The following is a 19,281-nucleotide window of genomic DNA, read 5'->3' on the forward strand; positions in this document are numbered from 1 at the left end:
AGGAATCTGCCTGCATTGCAGGATACCTGGGTTTCATCCCTGGGTTGGGAAGATCCCCTGGAGAAGGAAATGGCAAACCAGAATTCTTGCCTGGAAAATCCCATGGACAGAGGATAAAAACTCAGTTCATTTGTCAAACTAGCTATATTTCATGTGATCATTAGCCATGTGTGATTAATGGCTATTGTATTGGACAGTGCAGAATTATAGAACATTTCAATTATTGTAGAAAGTTCTATGGGACAAAACTACATAGACTGCTGTTGACATTGTAGCTTATGTCAAGATTGTCCCAGGAGTGTCTCAAAAAGTTAAATATAAAACTACCATATGACCCAGAAATTCCACTGCTGGGTATACAAGTATACTTCATGTTATTATGCTTTACTTTACTGTATTTTGCAGATATTGTATTTTTTTACAAATTGAAGTTGTGTGGCAATTCTGCATCAACCAAGTCTTATCAGCACAATTTTTGCAGCAGCATTTGTTCATTTCATGGCTCTGTGTCACATTTTGGTAATTCCTTCAATATTTCAAGCCTTCCACCAACAAAAATATTATGACTCACTTAAGGATCAGATGACAGTTAGCAGTTTTTATCAATGAAACATTTTTAAAGTATGTATTTTGTTGCTCTAGTATAATGCCATTGCACATGTAATAAACTACAGGACAGTATAAACATATCCTATATGCACTGGGAAAACAGAAAATGTGTGTGGCTCACTTCATTGTGATATTCACCTTATTGTGTGGTCTGGAATCAAACCCTCAATATCTCCAAGATACCTATATATCCAAAAGAATTGAAAGCAGGTACTTGAACAGATATTTGCGTATTAATATTCATAGCAACATTATTCACAATAGCCAAAAGGTGGAAGCAACCTGAGTCTACCAGCAGATGAATGGACAAACACAATGTGTATACATATAATAGAATATTATTCATCCTTAAAAAAGGACATTCTGACCCGCTACAATGCAGATGAACCCCAAAGATACTATGCTAATTAAAATAATCCACACACAAAAGGACAGATTATATGATTCCACTTATACGAGCTACCTAGAGTAGTCAAATTCATAAAGACAAAAAGTAGAATAGTGATTACCAAGAACTGAGGGAAGAAGAGGATAGGGAGATAGTTTAGTAGATACAGAGTTTTTGTTGGGGATGAAAGAAAAAAGTTTGCTGTATAGATAGTGGCAATGGTTATACAACATTTATTTAATACCACTGAATTTTACCCTCACAAATGGTTAAAATGATATCTACTATGTTATTCAGATTTTATAATAATAATAATATAAAAGATTACCCAGAGAGAATGAAGAGAGAAGGAAGAGGAGAAAGAGATTTGTAAGGAAATAAAGAAGAAAATGAAGCCATCAAGGAGATCCAGAAGGTCAGAGGGCTAGAATGAGAAACCAGAGGCAGTGCTGTCAAGGAAACCAAGGTGGAGAAGAAAAAGTACTTTTCTGCCCACAGGTCCATTTGTGACATGCTGCCAACCATGTTCCCTATTTAAAACCCACAAGAAAGTACGCCCAGATTACCAAGTCTGAAAAGGTAGCTTGCATCCTTCTGCTTCCTCCCATCCCAGATCTCATTCTAGCCATTATCTAAGGAGGCCACTTTTCTTCTTCATTTTCAAGTTTTCTCTGAGAAACTGAAAAGAAAACAGCTCATCACTTTACATGCTGCTGCTAAATCACTTCAGTTGTGTCTGACTCTGTGCGACCCCATAGACAGCAGCCCACCAGGCTCTGCCGTCCCTGTGATTCTCCAGGCAAGAACACTGGAGTGGGTTGCCATTTCCTTCTCCAATGCATGAAAGTGAAAAGGGAAAGTGAAGTTGCTCAGTCGTGTCTGACTCTTAGCGACCCCATGGACTGCAAGCCTACCAGGCTCCTCCGTCCATGGGATTTTCCAGGCAAGAGTACTGGAGTGGGTTGCCATTGCCTTCTCCCATCACTTAACATATATATATGTGTACACACACACACACACACACATACACACACGTATTTGACTGTGCAAGGTCTTCCAGGTTCTTTAGTTGCAGCATGTGGGATCTAGTTTCCTGACTGGGATCAAACCTAGGCCCCCTGCATTGAAGGAGCAGAGCCTTAACTACCGGACCATCAGGGAAGTCCCTCCCTTAACGTTTGTTGGAAACATTTTTGGCTTATGTGGCATTGTTTCAATGACACTTCCAATCTGCTAGTCTCAAAACAAACATTTTTTTTAAAAAAAGGAAAGGTAAATCTGAAGAACAGGATGAAGCAGCATCATTTTCCCATCTCTCCTTACTCCCATATGAGAACAGAGAGACATCTAGATAGGAAAACTGAAACCCATGGGCTACAAGACTTGGTGGCAGTGTTACTCCGGGGAATCCCCAAACACAAATGAATGTGAACCAACTACCAGCAGCCATAAGAGCTGTGTGGTCTCAGCCTGTATATGAGGGAGAAGGAAAGAATTGCATGGTACTTGGTGCCTGCTGGACCTAAGAACAGGAGAACAGCCCCCCCTCCAAGAGATCCAGATTTTCCCTGGGATGTGAGTGGACTGATGGGGTAATGGTGGCTGGAACAGAGAGCGGTTTTGCTCCCCAGGAGCAGGTGAGAGCAAGGGGCTGCAGTAGGAAGGTCTAGAGGGACCAGAGCAGTCTCACCCAACCCCCTCAAAACTGACCCTCAGGGCTCCCTTTTAAGACAGAGAGGAAGACCAAGGAGGAACTGCTGGGAGTGGAATCATACTGACCAGGGCAGTATGGAATCAACTTAACTGTCCACTGACAGATGAATGGACAAAGATGTGGGGTGTGTGTGTGTGTGTGTGTGGTGGAATACTACTTAGTCACGAAAAGGAATGAAATAATGCCATTCGCAGCAACATGGATGGACCTAGAGATTATCATTCTAAGTAAGTCAGGTAGAGAAAGAGAAATATCATATGATATTACTTATATGTTGAATCTAAAATCTAAAATGATTCAAATGAACTTATTTACAAAACAGAAATAGACTTATAGACATAGAAAACAAATTTCTGGTTAACAAAGGGGAAGAAAGATACATTATGAATTTGGGATTAACAGATACACTAGTATATATATGATAGATAACCAGCAAGGGCCTACTGTATAGCACAGAGAACTACAATCAGAATCTTTTAATTACCCATAATGGAAGAGAATGTAAGAAAAAATTTATACATATATATAACTGAATCCCTTTGCTGTATATCTAAACTAATACATTATAAATCAACTATATTTCAATAAATTAAAAAAAAACGCTTTATATCAGGGCTTCCCAGGTGGCACTAGTGGTAAAGGACTCAGTTGCCAACGCAGGAGACGCAAGAGATGCAGCTTTGATCCTTGGCTTAGGAAGATCCTCTGGAGAAGGAAATGGCAACCCACTCCAGAACTCTTGCCTGGGAAATCCCATGGACAAGGAGCCTGGTGGGCTACAGTCTGTGGGGCTGCAAAGAGTTAGATGTGACTGAGCATACAGAAAGGCATATCAATATTTTTTAATGGGCATGACTAAATTATATTTCCTGGTGATGCATATTTGGGTGACACATTTTTTTTAAAAACAAAGAAGTGAAGACTTAAAACTATCAGGCTAATGGTACTTTTATTGGGAGGGAAGGGGCTGTGATCAGGATTTTGGGGAATGAAAAGGACTTCAGGGGTGCCAATCAAGTTCTACTTTTTGACTTGAATGGTGCTTACAAATGTTCACCTTATAATAATTCACTAATCTGTGATTTGTTTTGTTTAGTTTTCTGTATTTTTTTTGTTTCAATATAAGCCTGGTAACTACTGTGTGATCTATAAGATTCTTCTAAGAAATTCTGCTTTTAAAAGATAAAAATATCACACTGAGAGGGGTGACTTACTTATATCCCACACTAGTGGGTGGTCACTCTATTTATAGGATCTTTAAAGTAAGTACATTTTCAGTGAGCTAAGGTGAATAAGGAGACAACTAAAAGGTGTCAAAAATTTTAAAATGATTAAAATCTGCTTCAAAACAGCAAGGAAACACACACCTTTGAGATAATACCATTTTTTTTCCCCCATCCAGTATATTGTATCTAAATAGTATTGTTAACTGAGAAGGAAGAGCTTTAGTAGAAGAGGCAATCTGCAATCAGGGTACAGTCTAAATAAATAGTTACACTAACAATGGTAACATTAGTTGCTCAAAGATTCCACATACAAGAGAATTGTCTATGTCATCATTGCCTAGGAAGCCAATGCACAGAGCAGAGACTGCTGGGGCATGCATGCCGCTGTGGCAGTGTTTCCCAAAGTGTATTCTGTGGACCACCTGCATCACAGCTCTCCTGTTTATGAGGTGGATTCCTGGAGTCCAACCAGAAATTCAGATTCAGTAGATGAAATGGGGACTAATGCTCTAATGCAGGAAGTTCATCTGAGATTTATTTAAAAATACAAAAGCTCTATCTAAACAGTACCTTCCTGGACTGGTCAAAGAACTGAAGACAAGAAACTCTACACCAGCACCTAAAGCATCTATAATAAATAACCATAATGGTCAATTTTCAAGGATAAGCACCTAGAAATTTTGTTACTAGTGTTTGCTATGGTAATGGCTTAAGGACATGCTCCTTTTCCCTCCTAACCAGGAAGATAAAAAAACAGAATGTTATTTCTATGTGGGCAACCAACTGAATTGCAATAGAAAACCCTTAGATTCAAATCTTTAGATTCAAAACTCTATACCCTCAATCCAATGCAGCAACCAGATTTAGCTAAACTAAATTAGAGGCACAATTTAAACTTTAGATGTTCCAAAGACTATCTGCATTTGTGAGCAGTTTCCTTAATCTTGGAAACCCGTAATTTTTCCATCTGAAGATTTAACATTTAATTCCAAGATAACCATTTAATATTGAATAGTATTATTTCTTGGGAGTTATTTATATAGGTCTTATTATTGGCCAAATTGTATTTGACACTGAAAAAATGAAGACTTTTAGAGAAAACTGTAATGTCAAACTTTATACCAATAGTGTATATAATGTGTGTGTATATATATATATACACATATGCATACTACGTTGTTTCAGTCATGTCCCACTCTTTGCAACCCTATGGACTGGGGATTCTTCAGGCAAGAATACTGGAGTGGGTTGCCATGCCTTCTCCAGGGGATCTTCCTGACCCAGGGATCAAACCCTTGTCTCCTGCATCGGCAGGTGGGTTCTTTACCACTAGTGCCACCTGGGAAGCCTATAAATGTGTGTGTGTGTGTGTGTGTGTGTGTGCATGAATAAAGAACTTGTTAGAATAAATGGAAGGATAAGAAGGTGCAGTAGGAGATTGGAAGCACCCATCAGGGTATTAGACATTGGGGTGGCAAGGCTGGCTGTAGCAATGGGAAATAATGGGCAGACTATTTGGCCCTCAACTCTAGAGCATAAAGGACTTACCTGGAGGGACTCATTAAATGAGTCTCGGGCCCTGTCTCAGGGATTCTGATTGGCTGGGGTAGAGCTCAGGAATCTGCACTTTTATAATCTCCTAGGCAGCAGCAGCAGGGTAAGTCTACACCAGGCAGTCAGCAAGTCATACTTTGAAGAATCTTCAACAGGAGCTATCACCCAGGCTGGCAATGAGTATCATCCGTGTATAGTAAAGAATGGTATTATGGCAACAATTCAAAACAGGGTGAGTAGCAGCTAAGAGGTCTGAGGCTCAGGTAGGCAGGCTAACCAACCCAGGATTGCCCTAATAAATCACAATAAACTGGGGAGCTGAAAACAACAGAAACCTACTCTCTGGCAGGTCTAGAAGCCAGAAGTCTGAAATCAAAGTGTTGGCTCTGTTCTCTCAGAGGCTATGGAGGAGATTCTGGTCCTTGCCTCCTCCAGCTTCGGGTGGCTGCCGGCATTCTTCAAATTCTGCTCCTCATTCCAACCTCTGTTGCTGTCTTCACACAGCCATCTCGCCCTCTCTACTCGTTTCTCTTCTGGGTGTCTAAGAATACTTGTCATTGGATTTAGGGCCCATTCAGATAATCCAGAATGATCTTGTTTCAAGATTCTTAGCTTAATTTTATCTGCAAAGACCCTTCTTCCAAATAAGGTCACAATCACAGGTTCTAGAGATTAGTACGAAGATGTGTTTTGGGAGCACTGACACCAAACAGAATCAGGGGCCAATTCTGGGACAATTAGTGCCTTGGGTCACTGTCAGAGCAAGGGAGAGAGTGGGGGTGATTGGCAAGAACAGTCTGGCTCCAGTGCTAGAGCAGTCTGACCTTTGAGGGAAGGTCTTGGGGCTCAGATTTAGGGACCAGTCAGAAGCTGGCCACGGACAGATGAGAGGGTTGGAGTCGGAGCTGCAAAGTTGACCTTGTTACCTTGAACTTCTGAGTCAGGATTCTATAATCCCCCCAACCAGGACTTGACCGTGCTCCTGCCCTGGAACAAAGCTAAGCTGCCACGGCAAGTGGACATCCGGCGGCAGAGGGAAGATTAGAGGCTGAGTCAGAACTGGACCAAAAAGTGCTACAGCACAATCACACAAATAAGTAGAATCATAAATTGTTGTTGTTTGTTGTTTAGTTACCAATTTATGTCCAACTCTTCTTATGTGACCCCATGGAATGTAGCCAGGCTCATGGTCTGTGGGATTTCCCAGGCAAGCACACTGGAGTGGATTGCCATTTCCTTCTCCAAGGGATCTTCCTGACCCAGGGATTGAAACCAACTGTCCTGCACAGGCAGGCAGAGTCTTTACTGCTGAGCCACCAGAGAAGCCCAGAATCATAAATACCTATTAATCAAAGTGCTATTATTATTGCTCCTTGTCATCATAATCTTGTGATATCAGTATTAACAATATGGGATCTCATTTAATATACAAGAACACAAGCTTTTAAAGATGAAAGTTAGATAGCCAGTAAGTAGAAGAGGTAGAATTTAAACCCAGATCACTCTGGCTCCAAATCCCCTTTTCTTTCTACTAAAACATGTCACCTTTCCACAAATTAACTTTCAGCACTTCCTCTTCTCTCTTTGAACCCTTCCTACCCCATCCTGGGGTTCAGTAAGCATAACATGTCAAAACATTTTTCTCCACCAAATACCTTACATTAAAAAGTGTAACTTGGCTAAGGTAGAATGGTAAATATTTCAAAGCTTTCTAAACTAGAACCACAGGGGTGGGTCTAGGTGGTGAACACTTGCTACCTGTGACTATGTCCTATCCATCTTACCATGAGCAGTAAGGGGGAGCGTGAGGAGTCAGGCAGAGATCCTGTGCACAGTCCCAAGTCCTAGGCTTGTCTCTTATCTTAAAATGCAGGTCTATAATGAGAGTGCCTGTTGTACCATCACTCCTTCCACAACCCCCACTATATTCACCCAATTCATGCTGCCAGTGATGTTCTGTTATTGCTGTTCAATCATGTCCGACTCTTGCAATCCCATGGACTGTAGCCTTGCCAGGCTCCTCTGCCCATGGAATTTTCCAGCCAAGAATACTGGAGTGGGTTGCCATTTCCTACTCCAAGGGTTCTTCTTGACTCAGGGATCGAAGCTGTGTCTCCTACAATGGAGGATTCTTCACTGCTGAGCCAACGGCAAAGCCTAGTGACATTCTATAGCTGGTGATATCCAAGTAGTTACTAGTTTCTTCCACAGTGACCCACAGTGGAAAGTAACATTGATGATCAAGACCAAGGAAGTTGCTAATACTTTATGCCTCTAGCCCAATGAGGCATTGATGCCCTATGCTGCTACTGCTGCTAAGTCGCTTCAGTCGTGTCCAACTCTGTGTGACCCCACAGACGGCAGCCCACCAGGCTCCCCCGTCCCTGGGATGATGCCCTATGAATACCACCTAATCTGTCCTAAAGATAGTGTCAGTTTGATGACACATATCATTTATGTTAATAAAGGTTTGGGTACTGGGCCTTGGATCCTCAATTAGCTTGAATGCAAAAACCAAAATTTTCCTGAGCCTGGTGCAAGTTTTAACAATACTTTGAGCTCACCCTATTTCAGGTAATAAGACTGATATATCTTATCAGGCTTTTCATAGGACTGGGTATATGAGTTTTGGAAATTAATAATAATAGTCTTGCAAAAGAGCAGGAGGTATTGCAATGCTCATCACCCAGTGAACACCAGATCAGCAGTTATTTTGTACAATTCTCTCAGTGACTGGAACTGTAAATGATGACCCGACCTATGTACACCTTTTCTCTCAACCTGCTCGGGGTCCTTTTCCTGCTCAGTCTCAAAGGCGCAATCTTCAATTTTAAAATCCATGAATACTTGCAGCAGTACAAAAGTCAGTTTGACAATAATTTAATATTTTTCTGGTGGCAATGAATAGTTTACTTTAAAAAATTCTTTGAAAATATTTTGGAGTAAGTTTGGGTTGTCCTGTCAGAGAACTTGCTAGGAAACCAAAATTGTAAAGCGCTGGTGCCAGGCGTGCAGCGTTTGTTTGGAGCAAGACGTCATTGTGGGAAACATGTACTTCTTCGGATTACCGTTTGGCGGATTAGAACCCCGCCGATCAGTCCTAGGTTAGCCCAGATTAACTGCCCTGGGTGCTTCTGGGCCAGAGGGTGAGGGGTTGGAGGTGTCTGCTGAACTCAAAATTCGCTATAAGATTTCACTTGGCAAAACATTCGGAGTTTTAAACTTAAATCCCATCAGGCTGATAATGAAACTACCAGAAATGATCTGGAATGGTAACTAAATGGTGCCCGCAATCACGTCAGTCGAACCTTCTGCCCCCACGATTCTGCCTGCCCACATGCTTCTGTCTGTCAGCCTCGGCCTCGGGATCAGCTCTTGCCGCATTGGTTGGATTTCAGGAAGGGGGAAACCCACGATTTAAAGGGCTCAGTTTCCACCTGCCAGGCGTCATTTGCAAGGTCCAACTTGCCTTTGGCACACACTTGGGAGAATCTCTCGCTGTCGTTCACCTATTACGGTTACTGGTCAAACGAAAGCGAGTCCCCGAAAAGTGTCCCCTTGGTCACCTTGACAATTTCCAAAAGCGAAACTTGCGCTCTAGGTTAAATTCACACTGAGTCTGCGGGGCGCGGAGTCCCTGCCCAGGTCAGCAGCGCCCGCCCGGCTGGAGGGCGGGGACGGGGGAGGAGCCTGTACAAGGCGTGGCCTTCCGTGGGAGAGAAGGCAGACTTTACCCCCCACCTCTTAAAACCCACACTCCATCCCAGCCAATCAAGGAAGAGTATGCAAATAGGGGCCCTGTCGCCCCGACAACCATGATGCGCGGCAGCCAATTGAAACCAGCAAGTCGCGGCCCTGCTCCACGATTGGGACGGAAGGAATGAGACAGAGGCCCAATGGGCTGTGGGAACGGTCCTCGGCGGGTTGAGGGGCGGGGATATGCAAATATGGTTTGAAAAGCCGGCGGGAAATCTGAGTTTCGCGGGAGGACCTTGGCGCGTAAACCGTATCCCTTCATTCATTGTCAGCAGCAGCTTCCTGGAGCCATTTTTCAGCTGCCGGCCGCAGCACTCGGGCAGCCGCCGCCGCCTCGCAATCCATTGCATCGGCCGCCCCCGACGACTCCATCCCCCCTCGGGGCCCGATATCCGTGCGGCCGGGACCCTCCTCTCTCCAGGGCCCCGATTATTTTTGGCCCCCGGGGCCCGTGCGGTGCGGAAAAATAAAAAGAAAAGAGAGAGAAGGGGCTCGGAAGCGCCGGGCTGGGAGGAGAGAAGGAGGAGAGACTTGGAAACTCCGACTGCAAATAATAAAAGAAATTGCAAACAATACGTTAATATTACCATAGCAATAAAAAGAGCAGGAGCGAGAGATGAGAAAGGGGATCCAGCCCGCCCTGGAGCAGTACCTGGTGACCGCCGGGGGTGGGGAGGGGGCGGCTGTCGTCGCTGCGGCCGCTGCAGCCTCCATGGACAAAAGGGCACTGCTAGCCAGCCCCGGCTTCCCCGCCGCCGCCGCCGCCCCGAGCGCGTACATCCAGATCCTCACCACGAACACTTCCACCACCTCCTGTTCCTCCTCCCTCCAAAGCGGCGCCGTCGCCGCCGGCCCCCTCCTCCCCAGTGCCCCCGGCGTGGAGCAGACCGCTGGCAGCCTCATCTACACCACGCCGCACGGACCCTCCGGCAGAGCCGGGCTGCTGCAGCAGCCACCAGCGCTGGGACGCGGCGGCAGCGGCGGCGGCGGCCCTCCGGTAAATGCCCTCCCGTCCCCACCGTCCCCAGCCCCGGCGGGAGGTGGGCTCGCATTGCGCGGGGTGGTGGGCGCGCTGCGGGCCGCCCTTGGTGGGGAGCGCGGGGCCGAGCGTCTCGGGCCTCGGCGGCTGCTCCTCTAACGAGGGCTTATTGTTAAAGACTCGTGTGTTACCCCCCGCCAGCGCCCGGAGGGTCGAGGGGCTCCGCCGCGAGTGCAGGGCGGCGGGGATCGCCTTGGCGCGAACCACATCAAACACTCCGAAACTTTTCGCGGCCCCCCCTCCTCTTTTCCTGCACTTTTCCCTACCCCCACTCTCCCCTCCCCTCCAACTCGAAGCTTCCTCTTTCTCGGGCGTAGGAAGGGGTCACGCCCCGGATGGAGAAGGGGGTGGAGGAGGGAGTAGGGAACTGGGGAGTGGGAGACTCCGGGGGGTGGAAACCGGGGTGGGAGCCCTGGGGGTGATGGCCCCCCCTTCTGGCCTCCGAGGCCCATTGGCAGCCGGGGGTCCCTAAGGCGTGCTCGGAGTGCAGGGGCTCTGCCAGGTTGCGCTTTGACACATTTGGGGATGTGTTAACTCCCGGCAACAAAGGGGCTGGGGGGAGTCGAGGCGGGCGGTGGAGCACGGAGCCGGGTGCGGACGCGGGCGTGGGCTGTCTAGGGGGTGAGGGGCTCGCGGGCTGGCGGCCCCGGCCTGGGCGCATCCCGGCGGTGGCCGCGGCGGCGCCCGCGTGGCCCGAGCGCCCGGGCCTTGCTCGCCGGGCCCCGGGCCTGCCCTTGACCCGCCTCTCCCCTTGCCCCTTCCTTCCCCCCGCCCTGTCCCCCTCTCCGCCCCCCGGCGACGGAGGGCGGGGGCAGCCGTGTTCCCGTCCCGCCGCCTGGGTCTGTCCCTCTCCCCGGGACCCGCCGGTGACGTTTCGCACACGTGCGCGGAGGACGCGCCTGTGACTGGGGAGGAGGCGGCGGCGGCGGGAGGGGGCGCTGGAGGGGGAGAGGGGGCACCCACTTCCTCCTGCTCGCCGGCTCCCTGGCCTGGGACCGTCCCGGCGCCCTCGCACCCGCCCCCGGCGCGGCCACCCTCCCTCTCCTCTCCCCGGCACCCCCCCCCCCCTCCACGGGCGCCCGCCCTCGCCCGGCGCCGCCGGTCCGCTCGGCCCTCCGGGCCCCCTCTCCAGCCGGCACCCCCCACCTCCCCCCCGGAGCCAGGCTGGTTTCGGAAATGCCCTTACAGCAGCAGGTTAGTGACCGGGACGGCTCGGGGGGCCGCCGCCGCCGCGGGGGCACAGGATTCTGCTGGGGGGCTGGAGCCGTGAGGGTAGGCGGTTGAGCGGGGTTTTGGAGTGGGAACGGGGGGTTGGGTGCTCGAGGGAAATGAGTAAGCAAGAAAAATGTAACTAAGTAAATGCCCCGGCCTCCGGTTCTAGGAACCCAGGGGGCAGGAGTGTCCGCCCCAGGGGGTGGGTATGGCGTTTACGTGGATTTTTTCCTAGGGGGGCCGAGGGATGGGCGATCGGAGGGGGGCTTCTCGCCGATGGCCGAGTTGAGCTCTGTTTTCTGTCTTCCTTCCCTTGTGCTGGAGGGGGAGGGGGGCGGGTCAGAGGGTAGGGTGTCTGTAGGATTCCCAGGCCACCCGCCACCCCCTCCCTTTGTCCCTGTAATTTATAAAGCGCCTTTGAGAGATGATTTAGGTCAGTATGCGGCTTCTTTTTTTGTTGATACTAGAAAGAAGTGTGGCCGGGAGGTCTTCCCCCTTTCTCCTTTTCTCTCCTGCATTCCCTTCCTCCATGCCTCCAGTCTTCTCCCTCGTGGTGAGGCTTGGCCCCCACGAGGCTAGAAACGAACCAGACCCAGTTTTGATAAATGGTGGGTTGGTCGTACCCAACGTTGACCTCACCTTGTCTCGGCTCCGAATGGGCTGAAATTTGGGGAGACTCGAGATTCCTGCAGAGGTCTTTAAGAGCGGCAGCACCCAGGCAGCACTTCGGGGGCAAGAGATGGGTCTGGGAAGAATGAAATATTTTATTTCCTGACTTTTCTCAATTTCTCCTCGAGTTGGGTCTTTAGTGCTTTTCAGCCCCGGAGATACTTGCAAGGGATGTGTGATACCTTCTCAGTCAAAGGAGCTCTCATCGCGTTTAGTGACTAGGGTCTGCCAGCAGGGGGGAAAAGAGTATAGGACCTGCTCACACATACAGTACCCACTGTGCCGGATTCTCAGTCACAGAAATATGCCACGCTTTTACTGGCATTAAATACTATTACTGACTTTACCTAAACAGGCTTGGATATATTTCAAGTATATATGCCCCCTACTCAGTTCTGCTCCTATATCATAAACCTAATCTGAAACAACCAGCTATTGACATACTTCTGGGATTTGATTCATATTTATGGGAGGGTAGTTTTGATCATGGGAAATTGCAAGATCACCAGTTTTTTTTTTGTTTTTTTTTTTTTTTAACTTTTGAATTTTAGCCCACTTGGGCCGAGTCTTTGAAACTGTGTAGCCAAACTTCTCTGTAGTTCATTGTATTTAAGTATAGAAAATTACCCTCACCACCTTCCAAGCTATTTCAAAACTTTATCCTCCTTTTCATGAGATGATTATTCTAAAGATACGAAAACTGTATATAAAGTTTGGTTTCTTTTTTTTTTTTTTCTTATCAAAATTGTATTAGCCCTCTATTTAAGTCTTGAACTTTTGTTGATATTCTTTCCCTAAGCAGGAGAGACAGCATGGGGAGCGCTAAGTGATTGGCTGAGCAAAGAGATCATTTAAACACTTTCCATCCAAAACAGGTTGAGAAATCCTGTTGAGGTTGCCAGAGTTGCAGACCTACCTGGTTCTGATTTCCATGTTCTGTCTTTGGAATTTAAAACTAAGAGCATACTCTTCACCTTTTTTTTTAATGTGGAAAAAATCCATATATATGTGTGTATCTATTATTTGTATATATATTTTATATATATATATATACACACACACACATTTAGTACCACCTTACTGCTGCAATTGCCTGTGTCATTTACAAGTCATCAGATCTTAGGCAAATAACAATCTCTCTCACCAACACTACTGTAAAAAAAGGGGCAATAAGAAATATGAACATGAAAGTTTTTTTAGGGTTAAATATGACAGTGCAAGTAAAACACTTAGCACTGAACCAGGCAAATAGTAGATGCCTAATAAAATGGATATCCAGAAATGTTATTTTTTTTTAACTTAGAGAAATAATGTAAGAACATGTGCACACTGTCTCTTTGTTGACATGTATGAGTAAAATGGCTAAAACTTTCTAAAGTGATACATAACTATACCTAATTGAGTTTTTAAATCCATATGTCACGGTAATCTTCAAGAATGGATAAAATAAGAACACATCACTAGGACAGGCCTGTGTTAGAGATGGCGGTGATGTACTACCCCAGCATGAGCTTGTGGCTTGAGTTGTGACAAATGTAGATCAACTCACCCTCACTTTCTGGCCTTGCTCTTCCCTTGATCCTGGGGACCTACCATCCTTGGGTGCAGCCTGTGCTCTGCAGCTTTTGTAGAACTGAGCTCTTCATCATTGCCATGGCATAGACATGCACCAGGTAAACGCAGTTTCAGATGATGAGCTGTTGGACACAGAACGGATCTAGGGAAACCAGAGTCAACAAGCACTGTTTTCTAGAACAGAAGGGGCTTCATCATTTTCTGCCTCTGCTAAAAAGCAGCTGAATGAGTTCATCCCACTTCTAGAAAGTTTGGGATCGATTAATGCAAGCGACAATGACCTGTCACATCTGATTTAATTCGATCCAGCCAGAGCAACCCGCTGATTAGACTTTGGGAAGGAACCCACAATGCTTGAAATTTCCGTGTAAGAATGGAGAAACCATAGGTGCTACAGCTGAGTCTTTTCTTTTTTTTCCTGTATGAGTATAAAAGAAGAAAAATGCTGGGTTCCTGTGGTTCTGTACTCAATAATCTTGCTTCTGCTGAGATAGATGGTTAGTGCCAAGTTTAAGCTAGGAGAGAATTTTTAGTCACTACATACCCCAAAATGGAAGTTTTAATATAATGCAGTGCCCAGACTCGGGCAGTACAAATAGCTCTACTATAATCAGTACCCATGGTGCCACTCGAATCATCCTCTGAAACAAAGCACTCTTAAATGTGGCTCTGTGAGCTAAGGAACCCAAGCTTGCGACCAGGAAAGGATTTTTTTTTTTTTCTGTTTTTCTATAAATCGTCACCTTGTGTAATACTTGGAAGAGTCGATTCTGTGATTAATGTTGTGTTGTGTAAAAGCTAACTTGAAAACAGAAAATAATACTCTAAGCTTAGACATGAATAAATAACAGCACCTGGAGATTGAAAGGTTGTAGAGAAAAGTGGCTTTTATTCTCATTTCTTACAGGTATAATGCATAGTTGTCTTTTATTGCCATTCCCAGCGATACACCATCCATACCTTTAGCCTCCCTCCAAAGGATCTGGACCCATTTGGCAAGGCTTCAAATATTCATAGTTGATTTTCTGGCGGCTTTTCTAATTTGACATGAGTTACATATATTCCATTTGTATGTCCAGTTTTCATCCACTTTCCTAGGCTGACCAACCCCCATTTCTTTTTTAACCATCTGCTTTCTACTAAAATTTTAAACTAGGATGAGTGAAAAATCAGCCACCGCCTGTGCTCACTAAATCATGTCCCTCCACCGCAAATAGTGTGTGGCAGAGAAGGTAGCTTGCAATTCTTATCAGACGCTCTGTTTCATTTTAGTTTTTAAATAGAGGAACTTCCCTGAATTCTTTGAGGTACTAAGCATGTGGTTTAATGCATATTTTTCATGCTTGTTAGCAGCTTAAAAATAGTGTTTCGAGTACTGTATTTACAATGGCTAAGAAGCTTTTTTTTTTTACTAATCATTTTTCAGGGGACTAAGAAGGCCAGCTAACTGGGAAAGCAGTGAGTATAGGAAACCACCAATGGTATCTTCTTCCTCCTACCCTGACCCCCTCTTTGGCTTCCAAGAGTGACTTGGAAAATGTATCTTACCCAAGGACAAGTTGTACAGCAGAAGAGACAAAAAAGCAGCAACTGGGATGGGGTCAAGGAATCCACAAAGGTGACGGTGGGGATAATATAGAGGGATCATACACACAGCTTCTGCATCAGTAAAAGGGAAATTGGTTTATTTTCTGTTGTCACTTTTGCTTCAAACGCTCTTCCCCCAAAGCAATGCATTTTTAGAACGCAAAGAATGTGTGGGTTACAAGGATGTATTCTCAGGTTGCCTCCAACCTTAACTGGGGATCAGGCTTGTTGCTGTGGCGGCTACAGTCATCTACAGTAGGGGTGCCCAAGCTCCCGGGTCAAAGAGGTAAACCCCCTGGTCACCAGGTTGTAATCACAAAGCCTGTGTACCTTGCTTTGCTGGAGAACCTGAGTGAAACAGACCACTGCTTAGGTTTACATCAGCGGAGGTTAAGAGAACAGACAGCTGATGGAATAGAGAGGACTTCGGAGGAGGTAGGAAGAATAAAAGTAATTGACTTCGGTCTGCTTTCTATTACTTTAGCCCAACTGTCTGGGGCCATTTCTAGTGTCCCAGCAACATTCTTATAACAAGTCTTACAGTTAGCACAGCTGATAATTGATATTCTTGATGGTCTTTGAATCATAACACGTGAGAGCTGTAAAAGCAAGAATCATCATGTGACCCAATGCCCTTCATTTCACAGGTGAGGAAATTAAGACCCAGTGCAGTTGAGTTACTTACCCAAGGTCACAAGCTAACTAGCGACAAAGCCAGAGCTGAAACCGGAGACTTGAATTCTTAGAAGCCTCATTCGCCAAGAGAACGTTAACTGTGTCCCATGTGCCCTGTATGGGAAAATTGGGTTGAGTAGAATATATTTTAGATTGCCTTCAGGAATGGTTACACTTTTTGAAAATAGACACATACAAAAGTGTCCTTTGAACAGTTGGCTTTAGAGTAACAGCTCATTCTCAAAGATACAAAATAAGCGAAGCTCCTTTAGATGTTCAGTGAAAGGGAATTAAAAAGAAACAAAAAACAGAAGGAATGACTGACTCATAGAAACGTGATAGTAGCATGTTTAAAGCTTTCTGTGTTATTTGCAGACGTCTGTGGATATGACACTTCCGGTGCTCGGCAAGTGAAACATACACTTCACTGAGAATAGAACCTGGAAGGATTTTTGCCATCGTCTTTGGGAGAGGGGTACGCCGTAGCTCTGGTGTTGGAGGTCTGTCTGGGCCGTCCACATCCTGGGTGACTGCTGTGCTTTTTAGAGGTCAGGGGCCCTTGCCTAGTGACCTTAGACCAGGTGCCCTGCCGTCTTTGAAGATTGCTGGCTAAACAGAATGGCCGGTCAGTTTAACTCTTTCAGAGGAAGTCCTCATCCCCTAAAAGCCAGAACTAATTTCCTTAAAACCTCTTCTTTTAACTCTTGAAATTGAGAAAGCCTAAAAATAGAATCACTTCAAGCCCTGAAGCCCAAAAGTGAAACATAATCCAGTGTGGCGGTAGTCCACTGACTAGGAGGCGGGGATATGGCTGGTCTATAATCCGCAGACCGGAAAGGTGCTTCCTGCAGGTACAGGCCCGATCAGGGCAACTGGTGGTGAGACCTGTGGCCAACAGTGAAGCGGATTTCCCCTGAAGGACTCTATGGAGGATGGAGTCCATCTTAGGAAGCGGGGGAGCCAACCACCCTTGGTGCTCCCAGCCAGCTCGTGCCTGGCTACCCAGGAGATCCCGTTGGCTCCTCCAGCCTGACTGCTGAGAAGGGCTTCTCTGAGCTCTGGTTTTCATGATCCTGAATGTTGCAGCTCTGGACACTGGGGGTCACGGGAGGTCCACTCAGAGCCTGTAGACTTCACCCCTCCCTGGCCCCTTTTCTGTGTCTGATGCTTTGAGGCTCCGGAAATAGAACCCGAGCAGCCACCCTGTGGCCCCATCCATTCTGAGCCTTTCTGGGTTTGGTGGCCCTTAGGAGAGGTGAAAGCTTCTATGTACCGAACCCATGCCCTCCACCTAAAGGGCAAAGTAAACTAGATGATTCAGACGATGGAGCGTGAAGCCAGTGTCTGGGTTCTTATTCTCTCACCAACTGTGTCACTGGGCAAATCCGCTTAACCTCTGCATCTTCATTTCCTCCCCTGTAAAATGGGGGCATCATCCTACCTACTTCATGGGATTGGGAAGATTAAATGAGTTCATGTCGTAAGGTGTCTAGACCAGTGCCTGGCCCATGGGAAGGATTCAGTGGATTCCTGATGGAATTGCTTTTTCTGTTTAGGGCTGTCTCTCGGGCCCTTCCTCCGGTGGTTTTATTTTCAGAACCAGCCCCAGTGTTCATCCAAACCCAGTGATGCCTCTAAAAATGACGGTGATGGGGGGGAACAGTGAACCGCGAGGCGGGTTCTCCTAAACATATTCTTCAGGATTTTTGTATGTCTTTATAAATTGTGCGTGGACTTGGGAGAAAGAGCAGAAAAATAAGCTCTTTATTATAATAGCCCTCTCAGTAGTGATAGTTTCATGACTAGAAATTTTATTTCTGTAATGATCTGTGCTACGAAAGTTGCAACTATTAACGTGATGTCACTTCTGTACAGTAAACGAGGGCTTAAGACAGAATGGTGGAGATCAGGATGTCTGAGGTCTCTGGGCCCTGGCAGGATGGGGAGGCCCCACATCGGTGTGGGGGAGGGGCTCTGCCTCTGGGCCCCGCTCTCCCTTTCTCAACCCCGGCTGGCAGCGCCTGGTGGTTTGGTGTGTTTGCCTGTTCCTCCCACTTACCCCTCACCTCTCCCTCTGCCTGGCGTTTATAGAAGGATGCTAGAGTGACATCAAATTAATTACAACCTCCTCCCTACCGTTTGAGGTCCCGGGAAATCTTGCCCTTCCCGTTCTTCTTCCCAGCTGGGATGCAGGCGGGTGCAGTGTTTAAGGTGCTGCTGCTCTCCTTTGTTGTTCAGTCACTCATTCATGTCCAACTCTGTGACCCCGTGGACCACGGCTCGCCAGGAGCTTTCTCTCTCATGCATGTATTTGCTCGTTCCTCTCGGCCCTTCCCAGTGGCCTATCAAGGACACGTCCTGCACAGGGCCTCCCCTGATTCCCGGGGCCTTGGGTCCCCTCCCCTTCCTTGAGTTCCTGCTTCCTTCCTTCCTGTAGCACATTTTAGTTCACCTTCCATCCCCATCAGTGGTGCCCTTGACTCGCTCTTCCTCGAAACCCACAAGCTTCAAGAAAACCAGCCTGTGGTTTGTCTTCATGTTGCCCTTGCCATGGCTTCTTCATCGTGGATGCTCAATTATTTGAGAAGAGACCTTTTCATCAGGCAGCCATAGTGTGCTTGACACCCCAGTCTTCCTGTCGAGGACGCAAAAGAAGTATGAGGTGTGCGATCCACCCACTCTTTGAGTTTACAGTCTGTTTGGGGAGCCAGGCTTTAAACACAAGCTGAGTTGCAGGCAAGACTGAACAGGAGTCGGGAGGACAACACGACTCATCTCGTCCTCGGATGTACAGTGTCGACAGGACGTGCCTGCCGGGCTGGCAGAATGGGGAGGCCGTGGCTCCCGTGGTCACCAACCTTAGAGCACGTGCAGGTGTACTTTTGGATCACCTGAGCACTTTGGAGAAATACCCCCATCTAGACATGAGATTTTGAAAGTGTCCCAGGTCATTTTAATGTGCATTCAGTTGGAACCTCTGGACTAGGTGGACAGGGAGGGCTGGGGAGGCTGATCATGGCTGGGAAGACATCTTGAAGCCAAATAGGGAAGTGGGAAGTAGGCATAAGGAGACCAGCTAGACTGGCATCCATAACGGAAATATTCAGACCTAACACTGGATACATTGGGATGACTGGTCTAGAATAGAGATTGCCTTCCTGCAAGGGCCGAGGGTATGGGAAAGTGAAAGTGTTAATCCCTCAGTAGTGTCTGACTCTTTGTGACCCCACAGACCATAGCCCACCAGGCTCCACTGCCATGGGATTCTCCAGGCAAG

At 46.8% G+C, this 19,281-nt stretch overlaps 1 protein-coding gene and 1 long non-coding RNA gene across 4 annotated transcripts in view; one reads left to right on the forward strand and one right to left on the reverse strand.

The window, feature by feature from the left end:
• Positions 1-8,355: 8,355 nt before the first annotated feature.
• Positions 8,356-10,039, reverse strand: LOC123329167. Its single transcript, XR_006544386.2, has 2 exons — positions 9,900-10,039; positions 8,356-9,791 (listed from the first exon to the last, which is right to left on the reverse strand). It is a non-coding gene; the product is annotated as an uncharacterized LOC123329167 (long non-coding RNA).
• E2F3 (E2F transcription factor 3) overlaps positions 9,785-19,281 on the forward strand; it is an 85,914-nt gene continuing 76,417 nt past the window's right edge. For 2 of the 3 annotated variants that reach the window (XM_006046534.4, XM_025266168.3), the window contains exon 1: positions 9,785-10,244. In XM_006046534.4, the coding sequence (XP_006046596.1) occupies positions 9,864-10,244 (381 nt within the window). In that variant the 5' untranslated portion in view covers positions 9,785-9,863. Of the gene's footprint in view, positions 10,245-11,153; positions 11,481-19,281 lie in introns of those variants that run through there. The other variant, XM_044927657.2, reaches the window with a different exon arrangement.

The sequence above is a fragment of the Bubalus bubalis genome, chromosome 2 (genome assembly GCF_019923935.1).
Source record: "Bubalus bubalis isolate 160015118507 breed Murrah chromosome 2, NDDB_SH_1, whole genome shotgun sequence".
Lineage (NCBI taxonomy): Eukaryota > Metazoa > Chordata > Mammalia > Artiodactyla > Bovidae > Bubalus > Bubalus bubalis.